This window comes from Coregonus lavaretus (genome assembly GCF_964263955.1).
Source record: "Coregonus lavaretus genome assembly, chromosome: 2".
In the NCBI taxonomy this organism is placed as follows: Eukaryota; Metazoa; Chordata; class Actinopteri; order Salmoniformes; family Salmonidae; genus Coregonus; species Coregonus lavaretus.
In genome coordinates, this window is record NC_139989.1 from 64,733,659 (window position 1) to 64,752,238 (window position 18,580).

Sequence of the window (18,580 nt, forward strand, 5' to 3'; positions counted from 1 at the left end):
ACAGATTCTGTCAGACTTGGGCCCTGACAGTAAATCTCAGTAAGACAAAAATAATGGTGTTCCAAAAAAGGTCCAGTTGCCAGGACCACAAATACAATCTAGACACCGTTGCCCTAGAGCACACAAAAAACTATACATACCTCAGCCTAAACATCAGCGCCACAGGTAACTTCCACAAAGCTGTGAACGATCTGAGAGACAAGGCAAGAAGGGCCTTCTATGCCACCAAAAGGAACATAAATTCAACATACCAATTAGGATCTGGTTAAAAATACTTGAATCAGTTATAGAACCCATTGCCCTTAATGGTTGTGAGGTCTGGGGTCCTCTCACCAACCAATAATTCACAAAATGGGACAAACGCCGAATTGAGACTCTGCATGCAGAATTCTGCAAAAATATCCTCAGTGTACAATGTAAAACACCAAATAATGCATGCAGAGCAGAATTAGGCCCATACCCGCTAATTATCAAAATCCAGAAAAGAGCCGTTAAATTCTACAACCACCTAAAAGGAAGCGATTCCCAAACCTTCCATAACAAAGCCATTACCTACAGAGAGATGAACCTGGAGAAGAGTCCCTTAAGCAAGCTGGTCCTGGGGCTCTGTTCACAAACAGAAACAGACCCCACAGAGCCCCAGGACAGCATCACAATTAGACCCAACCAAATCATGAGAAAACAAAAAGATAATTACTTGACACATTGGAAAGAATTTACAAAAAAACTGAGCAAACTATTTGAAATGTCTTTATTATTTTGGAACTTTTGTGAGTGTAATGTTTACTGTTAATTTTTTATTGTTTATTTCACTTTTGTTTATTATCTACTTCACTTGCTTTGGCAATGTAAACATATGTTTCCCATTCCAATAAAGCCCTTGAATTGAATTGAATTGAATTGAGAGAGAGAGAGAGAGAGAGAGAGAGATAGTTCACTTACCTTGTATTCGTTGTGGCCTTATATTTCTGCAGGAGGTCAAACGAGATAATCAAAATCAATCAATCAATACGTACCAGTCAATCAATCAAACCCACAGATCATGTGAACTTGGAGAGAGCAGTCTTGACTCCTGACCTGAAGGAATGAGATGTCATCTCGTCCCGGCTCCCGCTCCAGGGTTTGGATCCCATCAGTGAGTCCGAGTGTTTCTGTCCATCTCCTCTATCTTCTCTCGAATCCCCGTCATCTTCTGCTCAACCTCGTCCTTCAGGGCAGCGATCCTGACTGCATCCTCCTCGCTCAGGAACTGATGCAGCTTCTCAAACTCACCCATTATCTGCTGTGCAGTGTTCTGGGCCTGGCTCTGGAGACAGGGAGGAAACTGTTACCGACTTAAATGCCATAATAAAGCTACATAATTAATAAGTAAGCTACATAGAAAGCACTTATCTCACCACTACCACGAGGAATACTGACCAGGGCTTGGGGTCAGGAAGGGTACCTTCTAAGTCTTGTTGTGCATTAAGACAGGTCCCCAGCTTCCTCCATAGACTATTCAGGGCAGTCGCCAGTTCCTCCTGAAAATATAAATATTTATGTCAGTGGAGAGAGAGACTGTTTAACATTAACTAGCCACACTGAAACTGACAGTACAATGAAAAGTAGAGCTGTATGTTATGGTCGAGCCAGTGAATGTCTTTATGACCTGTATGTTATGGTAGAGCCAGTGAATGTCTTTATGACCTGTATGTTATGGTAGAGCCAGTGAATGTCTTTATGACCTGTATGTTATGGTAGAGCCAGTGAATGTCTTTATGACCTGTATGTTATGGTAGAGCCAGTGAATGTCTTTATGACCTGTATGTTATGGTAGAGCCAGTGAATGTCTTTATGACCTGTATGTTATGGTAGAGCCAGTGAATGTCTTTATGACCTGTATGTTATGGTAGAGCCAGTGAATGTCTTTATGACCTGTATGTTATGGTAGAGCCAGTGAATGTCTTCATGACCTGTATGTTATGGTAGAGCCAGTGAATGTCTTTATGACCTGTATGTTATGGTAGAGCCAGTGAATGTCTTCATGACCTGTATGTTATGGTAGAGCCAGTGAATGTCTTTATGACCTGTATGTTATGGTACAGCCAGTGAATGTCTTTATGACCTGTATGTTATGGTAGAGCCAGTGAATGTCTTTATGACCTGTATGTTATGGTAGAGCCAGTGAATGTCTTCATGACCTGTATGTTATGGTAGAGCCAGTGAATGTCTTTATGACCTGTATGTTATGGTAGAGCCAGTGAATGTCTTTATGACCTGTATGTTATGGTAGAGCCAGTGAATGTCTGTATGACCTGTATGTTATGGTAGAGCCAGTGAATGTCTTTATGACCTGTATGTTATGGTAGAGCCAGTGAATGTCTTTATGACCTGTATGTTATGGTAGAGCCAGTGAATGTCTTCATGCTACTGTACCTTGTACTAGGGATGTCAAACGTTCAGTCTGCTGCACAGACCCTCTGGACACTCAAGTTTAGAGCGCCGGCTTTAAATTGTGCTTTGGAGCATTTTTAAAGTCTCTCCATTGGTGACGCAACAGGTTGACTCGCAACCCGCAGTCCCCATGGTTATATCCGCGGGCGGGCGGGTTTAGGGTCATCAAATATTGTGTTCAATTCAATAAGAGAAAAGCTGCGAAATGGAGAGTTGAATATAAAGAGGAGGGCCAGAAAAGTCATGTTTGGGAAAGATTTGGTGAAGTGGTAAAAGAGGATGATAGCAGTGCCGGCTATGTTATGTGTGATGATTGTGAGGCTCTATACACATTCCACAGTCACAGGAGGCTGCAGGTCTACAACCTCTCACATAGCCTAAATATTAACTCCTGCTGAATTAAGCATTTGTTTCAGAAAATTGATACACCAAATGTAGGCTACATTTTTATTTGGAAACGGGAGTGGAGATATGATTTCTTTCTATTTATAAAAGCTGATAGTATTTCAACCATATCAAATATGCATCCAAGCCGAAATGAAATCAGAAACATGTTGGGTCGTTTTCACAGCTTTCTATTTTATTATCAGGTAAAAACGACTGAATGTGCCCCAAAAACGTGCTATGATTAATTGATTTCGATGATAGTCAAATCGTGAAAATATGTTTGTCCTGGTTACTTGTACTCTTGTGGAAATGGGGTCGCAGTCGTGTTTTTGGTGGTCTGACAAACAACACATATAGGTTTCTTGTCCTCCAGACAGAAGAGCCTGCTCCTTGTGAAGACTACAGACGACCTCAGAGCCAGATATGGCCTTCCTTCTCTCTAGTAGGAAGGTCTCGCTCAGGTTCTTGAGAGCCAGGTTACAGAAGGGTTCACCCGCTATTGAAGACCTTTTGCTGCCAACGGGACACTCCCGACCTTGCCTATGACTCCAGCTTTCTTCCACACAGGCTTTGCAGAAACTGTGGCTACACACCAGGACAACAGGATCTTTGAAGATGTCGAAGCAAACTGGACAGGTGAGGTCGTCTTCGGGGACAGATCTCTGGACGCCGTTTTTAGTAAACTAGTGTGCTGACTCGTCTGTCCTCTGTAGCTACGGCAACTATGGACTTAGTTACTTCCTTTCTTATATATTCTTTAACAATCTGGTTATTCCCCAAACTGTAATGTGAAGTTGCTGTTTGCCTTCCTTGTTTTGGATTGTTTCAAACGTTGCGACTTCCCGGTCTGTTTAAAAAACAAACGCTCTGACTAGAAGCCGTAGCCGGATGTTGAAGAATTTAAAAACGTTAGAGTTTAATGGCTGTGATAGGAGAAAATTGAGGATGGATCAACAACATTGTAGTTACTCCACAATACTAAGCTAAATGACAGAGTGAAAAGAAGGAAGCCTGTACAGAATACAAATATTCCAAAACATCCTGTTTGCAATAAGGCATTAAAGTAAAACTGCAAAGAAATAGATGACAGATCTCATTCCTTCAGGTCACGAGTCAAGACTGCTGACTGACTGCTCAAGACTGCTGACTCTTCACATGATTTGGGGGATTTATTGATTGATTAATTAATTTGATTCCCTCTTGACCTCCGGCAGAAGTATAAGACCATGACTGCGTTCTTATGACTTGATAAATACATTTATTTTTCTTGGTCAATCTTCTGTTTATACCTCTCCCGTGTTCCGTGTCTTTTAATTTGGAAAATTCACAGGACATTTTGCCCTGGACTTTTATTTTGACACAATTCAAGGTGGAGGGTGGGCGTGGCTAGCTCCACAATGCTCATTGATTGGCTCTAAAGGCCTATTTTCCATGTTCTGGTCAGCTGAGGATTAGGTAAATCATGTGACTAAAGTCTGACATGTGACTAAAGTCTGACATGTGACTAAAGTCTGACATGTGACTAAAGTCTGACATGAGACGATAGTGTGACATGAGACGATAGTGTGAAGAGAAGTGTCGCTTTGTGAAGTTCTTGTGAACAAGTCGGGATGATGGGGCTGACAAAAACACGCTCTTGCAGCGTTGTGTTGCTGCTTATCGGGGCAATTGATACAGGTAAGTAGTTAGCTATGTGAAGTGATTGTGTCCGATATATCGGTGTTTCAATAACTGTTAAATTCCAATTTGAATACTAACTGCGCCGACATCCAAGCATGCTTGAAATCACGACGGTGACTCCAGAGTTTAGTCCGCTAAGTACGGTGACTCAGACTCCAGCAATCAAATTGGTCAAATCCACACATTTGCTTTGCTTGTTCGGGTTTCATGTCTGCGAATCTTGCTTCCTGATAAATGTGAAAGCAAAAGTTGGCTAACTACAATGTTGACGTTTTCCTGCGATCAGAAACCCCCCATAGCGCTATTCCACAACATCTGCTGCAAGCAGTCAGGGGTGGGGGATTTTGTCATTGGACTGCATTTAAGACCAATCGCAGAATTTTTAATAACGCCGTTTCAATGTCTCCAAATCTCAACTCTTGTATGCAGCGTTCTCGAATCCCTTACAATCTAAAGAATCCTGGGGCTATGTTGACGTGCGCGAGGGGGCACATATGTTCTGGTGGCTCTACAACGCTGACAGCCCGTCCGCCAGCTACTCCCAGCTGCCTCTGGTGATGTGGCTGCAGGTGAGGAACCTTACACTACTCTCTTACCTATCTACAAGTGGGTAACCTTACACCACAGGAGGTTGGTGGCACCTTAATTGGGGAGGGCAGGCTAATGATGACGATAACTCCATAACTCCTTTCTGGCCATTATTATGAGCCGTCCTCCCGTCAGCAGCCTCCTGTGCCAAACACTATAACACTGTCTTACCTAATCTAGGATGGATAGATAGATAGATAGATAGATAGATGGATGGATGCTGATGTATCTTGACTCTTACAGGGGGAGGAAGGGATGGATAGATGATGCATCTCTAATAATGGTATGTGTCTCTCCATTCCAGGGCGGCCCGGGAGGATCAGGCTGTGGCTTTGGGAACTTTGAAGAGATCGGACCCCTGGATAGAGACCTTGGGCCTAGGAAAACCTCCTGGGTAAACCTCACACACACACACACGGCTCATCAATGAAAACTGGATGTCAGTGTTTAAGGTGTGTGTGTTTGTTTTGCCCCTGCAGGTCCAGTACTCGAGTGTATTGTTTGTTGATAACCCGGTAGGAACAGGCTTCAGCTACACGGACACAGACAAGGCCTTCGCTACTGACGTGGCTACTGTCGCCTCCGACATGCTGGTGCTGCTCAAACACTTCTTCGACAAGAAGGAAGAGTTCCAGGTGGGTTCAGCTTCACACAGGTTGGATCACCAGAAGTGAGTTCAGAATGGTGTTCAACTTTTAATTCAGTGGAAACGATAGTGTACTGAACGACCAGTTGAAGAACGGTGTGATTTATGGTGGCACAGAGGGAGATTGTGAATGGCAGGGGTTAAAGTTCTCGTCACTGCAACGGATTTCCTTCATATGGATGATGCGGGAGGTTTTGAGTAAAAACAAAATATAATAAAACAAATTGGGGATGGGGGGGGATTAATTTCCAGGCAGACTACCAACTTTTATTTCCTCACGTGTTTTGCGCTGTGGTTGCCAGGCGAGCTCGCTCATTCCACCCACACTGCCACTCAGCCAGGCAGGTACAGAACTGACTGGTTAGGTGCTGCCAAACGTGACATCAATAGCTAAAATGCCAGGCAAATGTAGATTAAATTGTTTGTGCGTATTGAACAACTTTTATTTCAGCTCATGAAACATGGGACCAACACTTTACATGTTGCGTTTTATATTTTTGTTCAGTATAGTTGACCCACCTTTTTTTTCACCACTACATCACTGGACCCAACCAACACAAACTGTGTAAGGAGCCAAAAATGTGTCAGACTTTGACATTGTGAGCATGAGAGAATTGGCCCTGAAGAGACCCATGAAGGGGGAAAGACTCTGCGCTGACGCCACTTTTTTACATGTGACTTCTTCTCTGCAACAACCTCCAGAGCTTTTTTTGCCAATCGCCTCATTCACAGGTCGCCCGCGATATTCCGCTTTATCAAGCGTCAGCCTTGCTCCTGCCATTCTGATGGCCGTTCACATACCGTTTTCCTCACACAGCCAACCCCTCTTTCACCCGACTGGCACACTAAAGCTGCCAGTCAGAAGCAAGATGCTTTTTCGTAGTAACACAGTCATTAAGCTGGAATTGTGTAGTAATGCAAATAGGAAATGTTATTCACCAGTAGGCATGTCCCAAAACTCTGCTCATCACTACTGAAATGACTAAATCATCAGTACTGACTCACCACTCATGTATTTAGTAAATAATTAGTGAAACAACGTATTATTGAGTAGAACTTGTCAGGTAGTGATGAATCCTAAGTTATTTTTTCCATTAGGTTGTGGAGATATATACTGCCATCTGGTGTCAACTAGAAACAGGTGCACTATTACAAATTGATGGTCCTTGAAAATAGATATTAGTGCTTGAAAATGTACTTGGAAAAGGTCCTTGAATTTGAATTGCCACTGTCTGTACGAACCCTGTCAAACCAACTTTGCCTCACATTGGCCAAATAATTTGTCTAACTCTTTCCACCAGCGAACACGCACGACACCCGCATCAAACCACACCCTGAAACCAATTCGCGTTTGAATTCAGTCATGGCTGCTAGCATTTCTTAAAGAACCGAATTTTAAAACGAGGCTGAATCAGGAAGTGCAGTCGCCCTTTAAATTATAGTCATGCGAAAAACATTTTTTTTCTCTTGCTTTAACCGCTGTGTATGCTGCACAAGTTTTGTGATTTCAAATGGTCACACCCATATTGATCAGGCCACACCCACCAAACGGGAGAAAACGTACCTCAAAGGCTGTTGAAGAGCAGTGCGCTCCGTTTTGGGTAAACTTGTCATTCGGTACAAACCATCACACAAATGTTTAACCAAACTGAACGCACCCCAGGAGTCTCCTTTAGGGAGGGAGGGAGGGAAGGAAGGAAGGATGTATTTAAAAGTATTGGAACACGGCACCTATGGCTCAAACTTCTCAATGCATTTAAACATTTTTTTAATTTTGTCTTCTCTAGAGTGTGCCCTTCTACATATTCTCTGAGTCCTATGGAGGGAAGATGGCTGCTGTGATCTCACTGGAACTCACTAAGGTAGGCACAAATTACGTCCCCAATGGCATCCTGTTCTCACTATATAGTGTATACGGGCCCTGGTCAAAAGTAGTGCACTGTCATGGGAATAGGGTACAAACCTACTGTCCTGTCTCTGCTGTGGGAAACCTTTTCCAGTTCTAGTACTTTGGTATGTAAGTGAATAGGAACCATGCATGGAAAAACTGGTAGATCAATGGTGTCTGACTCGGTAATGGAACAGGGTTTTCAAAACGAAAGACTTAAGGTTCACTGTCGTGTGTTGAGCAATGCATGACGTAGACAGGAACTAATGACTCGTGCTAAGTTGGGGCCTACTTCCTCAAATCTCTACCCACACTGGTCAGCACTGGTCACCATGGGTTCCTGTGTCTTTTTGGCTGTTTCTGTCTCTCTCAATTCAATATACTTTATTGACATTTGAAGTGTTATGACTTTTGGCTTGGGATATTCAAGATTTTACTGATTTTATTTACTGTAATAATTAATTGATCTGATTTTTATTAATTTGTTATCCTATCCAAATTAATCTGATACCATTTAAGGGTTGGATTGGAGATCCTTGAATTAATTATATCAGTAGTTATCATTAGCCGGGTAATATGAACCAGTCGGCAATCGTACTGCGACGCTCCAGCAGATGCTGTGGAAGGGGTGCTAGTGTTGGCCTCTGTCACCACGACCTCACTGTGCTCTTGGTAATAATGCCATAACGACTATGTGCAGATGATACAGACATAACAGTATGAATTAGCACAAGGTGATGAATACAGAGCCTAAGCATGCACGTGCTCCCATAAAAGAAATATCGGCAGCCATCCCATAATGCAATACTGTGTGCAGATAAAAAGTAAAGATCTCAGCTAACACCTGAATGTGCGAGCGTTCACCACAGCATTAAGTTGCAGCATGAAACACATGAAGATAACAGATGCAGCAGAGATGAATTACAGAGCTAAAACATGACTAGGATGAAGTAATCACTACAATACATTTACATTACATTTTAGTCATTTAGCAGACGCACTTATCCAGAGCGACTTACAGGAGCAATTAGGGTTAAGTGCCTTGCTCAAGGGCACATCGACAGATGTTTCACCTAGTCGGCTCGGGGATTAGAACCAGCTACCTTTCGGTTACTGGCACAACGCTCTTAACCACTAAGCTACCCGCCGCCCCAATACGTACCATACAATAGCATATGTTAAGAGATATATATATATATATATATATATATATATATATATATATGTCACTATGCTGTCACTAGAATAACACTACAAGACGTAAGATGGGTAGTCCCTCCCAGTCGGTCTATGTCAAATGAATGATGCGTGATAGAAACGTGGGCTCATTCGTTCAACGGGCGTGGCCTTGCCTCGAAGGAACTTGATCTGACGTCTGTTAGCTGGTCCTGTAATCTATAGGGATACTCAGAGGGCGGGCTCTAGTAGCTTTGACAGCGTGGCACGGAAACGCCCCGTTGATTCTGAGAACCCCCGAAAAATTAAAGTTAATATGAGGATAAAACCTGAGATTTCCTCATAAGTGTCCACAACATATTTTTCTTGTACAGACGTTTCATCATCTCTGACATGAAATACATAGCCTGTAGTGCGTACATTCATGTTACAGCTAAATGCCCGTTATGCTTCTTTTATGACCATAGGAGGATCAGAAGAGAAATATCACATTGCTTCAAGTTATATCAACATGTCTTTCAGTTTAATACAGTGTTTAAGAAAACGTGTTTCATTTCGCGCTATTGGCGACATTTTCTCTTTGTTACAAAAAATGGGAAGAAAAAGTCCCCGACTTTCTCTCTATCAATACACATCTCTTGGCTCTCAAGCCTGGCTGGTCGTTTCTCCAGTAACCAGATCACAAGGCGTCCTGCTGACTGACTGTCCTCTGACCTCCTCAGGCCATTCAGAGTCGTAAAGGTAGAGCTGTTTCGTTTGTCTTGTGATAGCCTTGAAAGGGGCGCCGTCAAATACAAAACTGTAAGTCTTGGCCTCACCACCACTTCATGGGCTCTCGTCACCACAAAAGTAAAACCCTTCCATTGTCAAAGTAGACGCATTACAACGATGGTCAAATATAATTATGTTATTAGTGGTAATAATATTAACAGCAATTACAATAAATAATAATAATGGGATAAAATTAGTGCTGGTACCAGTTGTAATATGACTTCTAGTAATGGCATGTTAATGACTAGTAATGACATGGCGTTCTGCTATTCTAACATATCTGTCTCTCTATAGGCTGTAGAAAAAGGAACCGTGAAATGTAACTTTGCTGGAGTGGCTCTGGGAGACTCTTGGATCTCTCCACTGGGTCAGTATTTACCTCGGAGCACAGAACATCAGAACACCCACTTAGAAGAACAGAACATCCAGTTAGAACATAAACTCATAAAACATTCAGTACACGGCTCTTTAAAAGTCAGAACACTCTTTACAACACTTTTTATTGGACCAAAAGTCTACTCTAACCCCTCTCTAACACTTCAGGTTCACTGAAGACTGGTACTGTATCCCAAATTGCATCCTATTCCCTATATAGTGCACTACTTACGACAAGATCCCTATGGGGCCCTGGTCAACAGTAGTGTTCTAAAGGGAATAGGGTGCCATTTGGTACACAGCTGTTGTTCCCTGTGTGGTCACATGACTGACTGAACAAACAGGTTTACCTACCGCTGCAGTTTTCTCCTCTTGTAAAACCTTGTCTGGATGGCTCAGTGCAGCCACAGTTTCATGCATGAGGGGGTTGTTGTACTGTTCTAACACCCCCCCTCATGCAGAGTCACCAGGGGTGTGTTCATAAGTGCACACCGTAGCAAACTGTTTTGCAACGTAAACAAGCATTTCTTTATTGGAGAAGTTCAGGTATGTCCCTCTCGGTTTCAGCCCGTTTGCTTCTGCTTGGTTCCACCCCTGGCTAGCTAACCAGTGTGTTCCCTACTGACTGTATAATCCTGGGTAGTTTCCAGTATTGCACACTGTATTGGACAAGTCCAGGTAGTCCCTCCCTTTTTCATTGGGGTTTTGTCCCATTCGGTGCCTAATGAACCGCAAACGTTCTTCTCCTCTGTTTCTCTGCAGACTCTGTTATGACCTGGGGACCTTATCTTTACACCACGGTGAGTCTCACACACACAGCCTAGTAAAATGTGTTTTCCATGTTTAAATTTTATTTTTATTTTACAGACACATTTGCTTTGTTTTGGAAGATGTGATGGATTTTGCATTCTATGCGGTTCTTTCTGCAGACTGGGTGGTTTTAAAGTCTGGAGAATACAAAATGGAGCTGGTTTTGTAGTCCCATGTAGCTCAGTTGGTAGAGCAAGGCGCTTGCAGCGCCAGGGTTGTGGGTTGGTTTCCCACGGGGGGCCAGTATGAAAAATGTATGCACTCACTAACTGTAAGTCGCTCTGGATAAGAGCGTCTGCTAAATGACTAAAATGTAAAAATGTTTTGGTACCTAGGCATGCTGGGGATTGTAGTTTTACATTTTAGTCATTTAGCAGATGCTCTTATCAAATCAAATTGTATTTGTCACATACACGTGTTTAGCAGATGTTATTGCGGGTGTAGTGAAATGCTTGTGCTTCTAGCTCCGACAGTGCAGTAATATCTAACAATTTCACAGCATATACCCAATACACACAAAACTAGTAAGGAATGGGATTTAAGAATATATACATTTATGGACAAGCAATGACAGAGCGGCATGGACTAAGATACAGTAGAATATTATAGAATACAGTATATACATATGAGATGAGTAGTGCAAGATATGTAAACATTATTAAAGTGACTAGTGTTCCATTTCTTTAAGTGGCCAGTGATTTCAATAGGCAGCAGCAGCAGCCTCTAATGTGCTAGTGATGGCTATTTAACAGTCTAATGGCCTTGAGATAGAAGCTGTTTTTCCATTCTCTCGGTCCCAGCTTATGTAAGTGCATACATTTTCATATTTGTTCGTACTGGTCCCCCGTGGGAATCGAACCCACAACCCTGCCGTTGCAGGTGCAACGCTCTACCAACTGAGCCACACGGGACTGTCTCCCATTGCCCTCCACTCTCCAATCCCTGTTAGATGGCTACGGCCTGGGGGGAAGTGAACAATGATGCATTTTGGGTAGTGTAGTTCTCTGACTGTGTCCCCATTGCCTCCACTCTGCAGTCCCTGGGCGCGCTTGAGTGGTAAGGCTAAAGCAATTGACTGTAGACAAGTCTGGGGAGGTGCATCTGCGACAGCCGAAAGTCGGACACTAATGTGGTTTTCCAATCGCAAGGCTCGGATCAACATGGCAATGTTGCCATTGTTCATACAAGTTTTTTTTTTTATGTTAAAATCAACAACCCCCATATCACACCCTCACAAACTGAAATCATGTGTGTAGATTGTACAATCAGTTATTGAGAGCCTCAAATATCACATTAATTTGTATACCCACTGAATACATGAATCGCGTTAAAGTTGGTTCCTGTTTCCGTCATGTCTTTGGTCACGTTCGCGTAGGTCAAACAAAAACACCCTAATGATTGGTTGACAATAGAGCCTTCCACAATGCAGGCGATGGCTGCAGGATGAAATTGGTGAAAACTTGCCTTCAAAACTTCATGACCTTTTGATCACATGATTTTGTTGTAAAGTTCATGCAGTCGACATGTAGGCGTAAGTCGATTTTTCTTAATCCCCATAATGCAACACACACACACTTTGAAAGGCAGTGATCAACGATGGTCACTGACTTGACAAAAGTGATCCGCTTGAACGCGCCCCCCTGCTAGATGACTTAAGGCCTGGGGGAGGTGAACAGTGATGCATGTTGGGTAATGTAGTTGTTCTCTGACCGTCTCCCCATTGTCCTCCATTCTTCAGTCCCTGCTAGATGACTACGGCCTGGGGGAGGTGAACAGTGCAGCGGAGGCGGTGAAGCAGGCGGTGGATCAGGGGCAGTACCTGAAGGCCACAGAGCTCTGGTCTGTCACTGAGAGTGTTGTGGAACAGGTCAGTGGTGTGTGTTGGTGTGAATCACTGAGTGTCATGGAACAGGTCAGTGGTGTGTGTTTGTGTGAATCACTGAGGGTGTCGTGGAACAGGTCAGTGGTGTGTGTTGGTGTGAATCAGGTCAGTGGTGTGTGTTGGTGTGAATCACTGAGTGTCATGGAACAGGTCAGTGGTGTGTGTTGGTGTGAATCACTGAGGGTGGTGTGTGTTTGTGTGAATGCCATGGTCATCAGAGCATCCTTTCAGCTCCTGTCTGATTTCAGAACACAAATGGAGTCAACTTCTACAACATCCTCACCCAGGAACCTGATGACAAGATGACCTCCGTGGCTGGAGAAGGATACCTCTGTAAGATGCCTTTTCAGATCAGTCTTAAACAAGAAAAAAATGGGGTGAAATGTCTTTCTAGTTATAATTAGGTTAAGGTTTATTTGAACATCCTGGTACATATATGCAGAAACATACATAAAATGTGATGTCATACAATATTTAAAACACTGGTAAAAAGTTTTGTTACAAATATATACTGTCTGTGGGAAAATGCTCCTTACTAGCCTGAAAAATACATTCCTGAGATTACACCATCACTTCCTGTTTGTTGGTGTACTTTCCGTGGTCCCTCCCACAGCCCTGCTGATGCGCCGTCACATTCGCCCCCTCCACCGCCAATCACTGAGCCAGTTGATGAACGGGCCAATCAGGAAGAAGCTGGGAATCATCCCTCAGAACGTCACCTGGGGAGGTAAGACACTGCTACTGGGTCAAAAATGGATTCATTTAAAAAGTGCTTCTTTTTTTAAAAGCTGTAATATGTCACTTTTTGGGCAACCCGACCAAATTCACATAGAAATGTGAGTTATAAATCTGTCATTCTCATTGAAAGCAAGTCTAAGAAGCGGTAGATCTGTTCTATGTGTGTCATCTCTATGCTTTCCGTTTCTGAAATTTCATTTTTGTGTCTTACCTTCGGTTTTGTACACCAGCTTCAAACAGCTGAAAATACATTATTTTTGCTTATAGAAAATCTATTTCACAGTGGTTTAGATCGTACAAATGGCGTAGCGGTTTCTGCATATTGCACCTTTTAAAAATAAATGTGCCCTCCACACTCTCACACCTTTTCTCTCCTCTCTGACCTCACACTCATCTATCTCTCTCTTTTAATCTCCCTCTCCACTTCTCAATCTCTCACCCTCTCTCTCACTTTCTCCCTCTTACCCCCGTCTCTCTCCCCCCTCTAGGTCAGGCTGATGCAGTGTTCAGCAGCATGTCAGGTGACTTCATGAAACCAGTGGTGGACGTGGTGGATCAGCTGTTGGATGCTGGGGTCAACGTCACCGTCTACAACGGACAGCTAGACCTCATAGTGGACACCATGGGTCAGTAATTCCCCTAGCTACAGTTGTTTACAGGCTGGCCACAGAATCAGCATTCAACACTTACATTTTGTAGTGAAATCAGTTGAAGCCAAAACAGTGTAGATTGGGGGGGGGGGGGGGGGGTCTGGACAGGGCTGATGTGGTGGGGGGGGGTCTGGACAGGGCTGATGTGGGGTGGGGGGGGGGGGGTCTGGACAGGGCTGATGTGGGGTGGGGGGGGGGGTCTGGACAGGGCTGATGTGGGGTGGGGGGGGGGGTCTGGACAGGGCTGATGTGGGGTGGGGGGGTTCTGGACAGGGCTGATGTGGGGTGGGTGGGGGGGTCTGGACAGGGGTGATGTGGGGTGGGTGGGGGGGTCTGGACAGGGGTGATGTGGGGTGGGGGGGGGGGTCTGGACAGGGCTGATGTGGGGTGGGTGGGGGGGTCTGGACAGGGGTGACGTGGGGGGGTCTGGACAGTGGTGACGTGGTGGGGGGGGTCTGGACAGGGCTGATGTGGGGTGGGGGGGGGTCTGGACAGGGGTGACGTGGGGGGGTCTGGACAGTGGTGACGTGGTGGGGGGGGGTCTGGACAGGGGTGATGTGGGGTGGGGGGGGTCTGGACAGGGCTGATGTGGGGTGGGGGGGGATCTGCACAAATTAGATTAGCACTCATGGTCTTCTTAATGAAACTGTTTTTTGACAGTATGGAGCTCGATATACCAAGGAGGAGTTTAGAACAGAGGAACTCCCTCAAACTGTTATTCCACAGGCTGGGTTCCACAGGCTGGGTTCCACAGGCTGGGTTCCACACTATGCATCTGTTGCAAAATCCCTTTTTTTTTTTTTTTTTTTTACTGGCTGTCCATTGGTCTCAAAAAAACAATGATTGATAGGCAGCTTAAACGTCTTCAGTTCAACCATTATTGGGTTAAAATACACATACATTTGTGAACAGCCATCCACATCAACCACAATCAGTATGGCGCAAATAGCTAAATGACAGAGCAGCAGTGTGATTGACATCAATGCGCTATGTAGATATCATTAATAAGTGATATCTGTAGGCTACACCACTGCTGTCATCCTTACCTCCAAGTGTTTATCCAAGTTGGCTGTATTTTTTAAATTATTTGTTTTATTTAACCAGGTAAGCCAGTTGAGAACAAGTTCTCATTTACAACTGTGACCTGGCCAAGATAAAGCAAAGCAGTGCGATAAAAACAACAACACAGAGTTACATATGGGGTAAAACAAAACATAAAGTCAAAAATACAACAGAAAATATATATACAGTGTGTGCAAATGTAGCAAGTTATGGAGGTAAGGCAATAAATAGGCTATAGTGCAAAATAGTTACAATTTAGTAATAACACTGGAATGCTAGATGTGCAAGAGATGATGTGCAAATAGAGATACTGGGGTGCAAAAGAGCAAAATAAATAACAATATAGGGATGAGGTAGTTGGGTGGGCTAATTTCAGATGGGCTGTGTACAGGTGCAGTGATCGGTAAGGTGCTCTGACAACTGATGCTTAAAGTTAGTGAGGGAGATAAGTGTCTCTAGCTTCAGAGATTTTTGCAGTTTGTTCCAGTCATTGGCAGCAGAGAACTGGAAGGAATGATAATATGATCTTTGGATGCCGACAGCAGTCGCACCATTGGAAGACATAGCTTGGACTGTAGCCTACAAAAGCCTATTCCTGCTCTTTTCTCGAGATCCATCAAACACATTTGGTGTGTCATCATAGTGGTCTCTGATTGGTGGTCATCATAGTGGTCTCTGATTGGTGGTCATCATTTGGTGTGTCATCATAGTGGTCTCTGACTGGTGGTCATCATAGAGGTCTCTGATTGGTGGTCATCATTTGGTGTGTCATCATAGTGGTCTCTGACTGGTGGTCATCATAGAGGTCTCTGATTGGTGGTCATCATTTGGTGTGTCATAGAGGTCTCTGATTGGTGGTCATCATTTGGTGTGTCATCATAGTGGTCTCTGATTGGTGGTCATCATTTGGTGTGTCATCATAGAGGTCTCTGATTGGTTGTCATCATTTGGTGTGTCATCATAGTGGTCTCTGATTGGTGGTCATCATTTGGTGTGTCATCATAGAGGTCTCTGATTGGTGGTCATCATTTGGTGTGTCATCATAGAGGTCTCTGATTGGTGGTCATCATTTGGTGTGTCATCATAGAGGTCTCTGATTGGTGGTCAGACTCACTCAGGTGGAACAAACTTAAACTTGTGCCTTTTTTCAATGTTGAGAAAACAGAAAGGTGTCAAACATCCTTTCTGAAAGTCCTCCAATAAGATCTAGTGTTTCTATCTGTAATCTGATTACAATATTTTAGCTCGGAACGGATTAGTTAGTTTTTTTCAAAGTCTGTTATATTCAATCCGTTACTCCCCAACCCTGGCTATAGTGCAGTCAACCATTTACCAATATTACCATTCATATATTGACTATTGGTCCCTGATAGACATTCATACATGAGGATTGTTGATTGGATACAGATTACCAATTGATTACTCATCACTGATTGTCCAATCACAGGTCAGGAGCAATGGGTGAAGCAGCTGAAGTGGGTGGGGCTCCAGAGCTTCAGCCAAATGAGATGGACGGCCATGGATGACCCCGCCTTCCCGGGTGTAACCGGTGCCTTCTACAAGACATACAAGAACTTCTCCTTCTACTGGATCCTCAAGGCTGGACACATGGTGAGGAAACACAAACTTGTGTCCCAATAATGGTTTTCTTTTTATTACATTTTTAACATAGATTTATTAGCTTTTCAAACGGGACAATCATCAGAGTTGGTACAGTAATACTAAACTCTCCTTTCTCCCAAAGTGGGACATGGTTTACTTCCCTTCATGGATTTGAAACAAAATGACTGCTATATGGAAACTTCCTCTATAGCCCATGCCTACATCAATCCAATGTTTTTACATTTACATTTTAGTCATTTAGCAGACGCTCTCATCCAGAGCGACTTACAGTTAGTGAGTGTATACATTTTCATACTGGCCCCCCGTGGGAAACGAACCCACAACCCTGGCGTTGCAAGCGCCATGCTCTACCAACTGAGCTATATTTGTGGAGAGTAGTGAACGAGTGCATACTTCAGAAGGGAGAGATTATTGGAACGCGACCACAGTGTTGGAGTAGGAAGACGATGCAGAAGATTGAAACCCAGTAGGCAGCCATTATGGCCCAGTAGTGTTTCATTGGGAATATCTCAATTGTATACTCTTCACGTCCTCTCTCCTTCTCAAAACCCATTGGAGGAGAAGGTAAGAAGGAAGGGACCTCTGGCTTTCTCATCCAATGGGTTTTGAAGAGGAGACGAGGAGGAGTATGCAATTGAGATCCTCCCGTAGTATTATTTTTGTCTTGCACTCCCATGATGCATTGCTCTCGGTCTCTGTTATCAGATCCCCTCGGACCAGGGACCCATGGCACTGCAGATGCTGAAGATGATCACACAGCAGGACTAACACACACCATAACACACACACACACACACACCACAACACACACACACCACAACACACTCCATAACACACACTAGAGCTGGACGATATAAGGGAAAGAAATCCATATTGTGATCAATTTAAATTTTTGTATAAATCAAATCAAATTTTATTTGTCACATGCACGTGTTTAGCAGATGTTATTGCGGATGTAGCGAAATGCTTGTGCTTCTAGCTCCGACAGTGCAGTAATATCTAACAAGTAATATCTAACAATTTCACAACATATACCCAATACACACAAATCTAGTAAGGAATGGAATTTAAGAATATATACATATATGGACAAGCAATGACAGAGCAGCATGGACTATATCTTCTTTTGAAATCATGATAAATCGGCGATTCATTATTTTTTGGGGGGGAGGTGCTAAAGCCGGGCGACATGGACTAAAAGTCCTATCGTGATAAATGTAACTATTTTAATAAAAAGCAAATGGTTTAATGGTTAGTTACTTTACATTAGCTAAGCGCTAATAAGTACGTCTTCTATAAGATAAGAGCGTCTGCTGAATGACGCTCCAGACAATTTCACAGTGCCAAGAAAACTGAGATGGTAGCCTGTGATTCAAAAAGTAAGCTATTTCATCCAGGAAATGCATGATTTATATGCAACCTGTCAAAAGGATCCAGAATGATCAGATTTATTTTGGCCTCTTCAGACAATTTGTGCATCTTTGTGCATATTGGCCTCTAGGCTATATTAGTCACCACCTGAGGAAGTGGGACTCAAAACACTTAGCTAGATTAATAACTGTAGGTATGATATTGTTGCTAGGTAACCATGTAGGCTAATTGATTAATATATCAGTAAATGTAATGTCCTACAAAGACTTTCCAGCTCACTTGATGTGGGCCTATTGACTGCAAACGGTGCGCTCCGCGAGAAGGGTGTAATTTCGGTCCGCAGTTCGGGGCGGTCCTGCATCTGCACCCTTCTTTTGTATTTCTATTGGTCCATTTTTAAGCTAGGACTCTGATACACAGGCGGGAGGCGGGGGTGAGCCAGTTCAGTAGGGGGCGGTAATGCACCATAACGTTGGATGCCAACCGCCGATAAACCCCAC

The 18,580-nt window shown here is 43.6% G+C and overlaps 1 protein-coding gene across 1 annotated transcript; it reads left to right on the plus strand.

The window, feature by feature from the left end:
* Positions 1-4,334: 4,334 nt before the first annotated feature.
* On the plus strand, positions 4,335-17,956 carry LOC311146328 (retinoid-inducible serine carboxypeptidase-like). The gene is made up of 13 exons (XM_084182814.1): positions 4,335-4,497; positions 4,930-5,069; positions 5,393-5,482; positions 5,568-5,723; positions 7,522-7,596; positions 9,864-9,936; positions 10,707-10,744; positions 12,493-12,621; positions 12,885-12,969; positions 13,250-13,363; positions 13,863-14,000; positions 16,534-16,697; positions 17,415-17,956. The coding sequence occupies exons 1-13, from the start codon at positions 4,431-4,433 to the stop codon at positions 17,475-17,477; spliced, it is 1,332 nt and encodes a 443-aa protein (XP_084038940.1). The 5' UTR covers positions 4,335-4,430; the 3' UTR covers positions 17,478-17,956.
* The last annotated feature ends 624 nt before the right edge of the window (positions 17,957-18,580 follow it).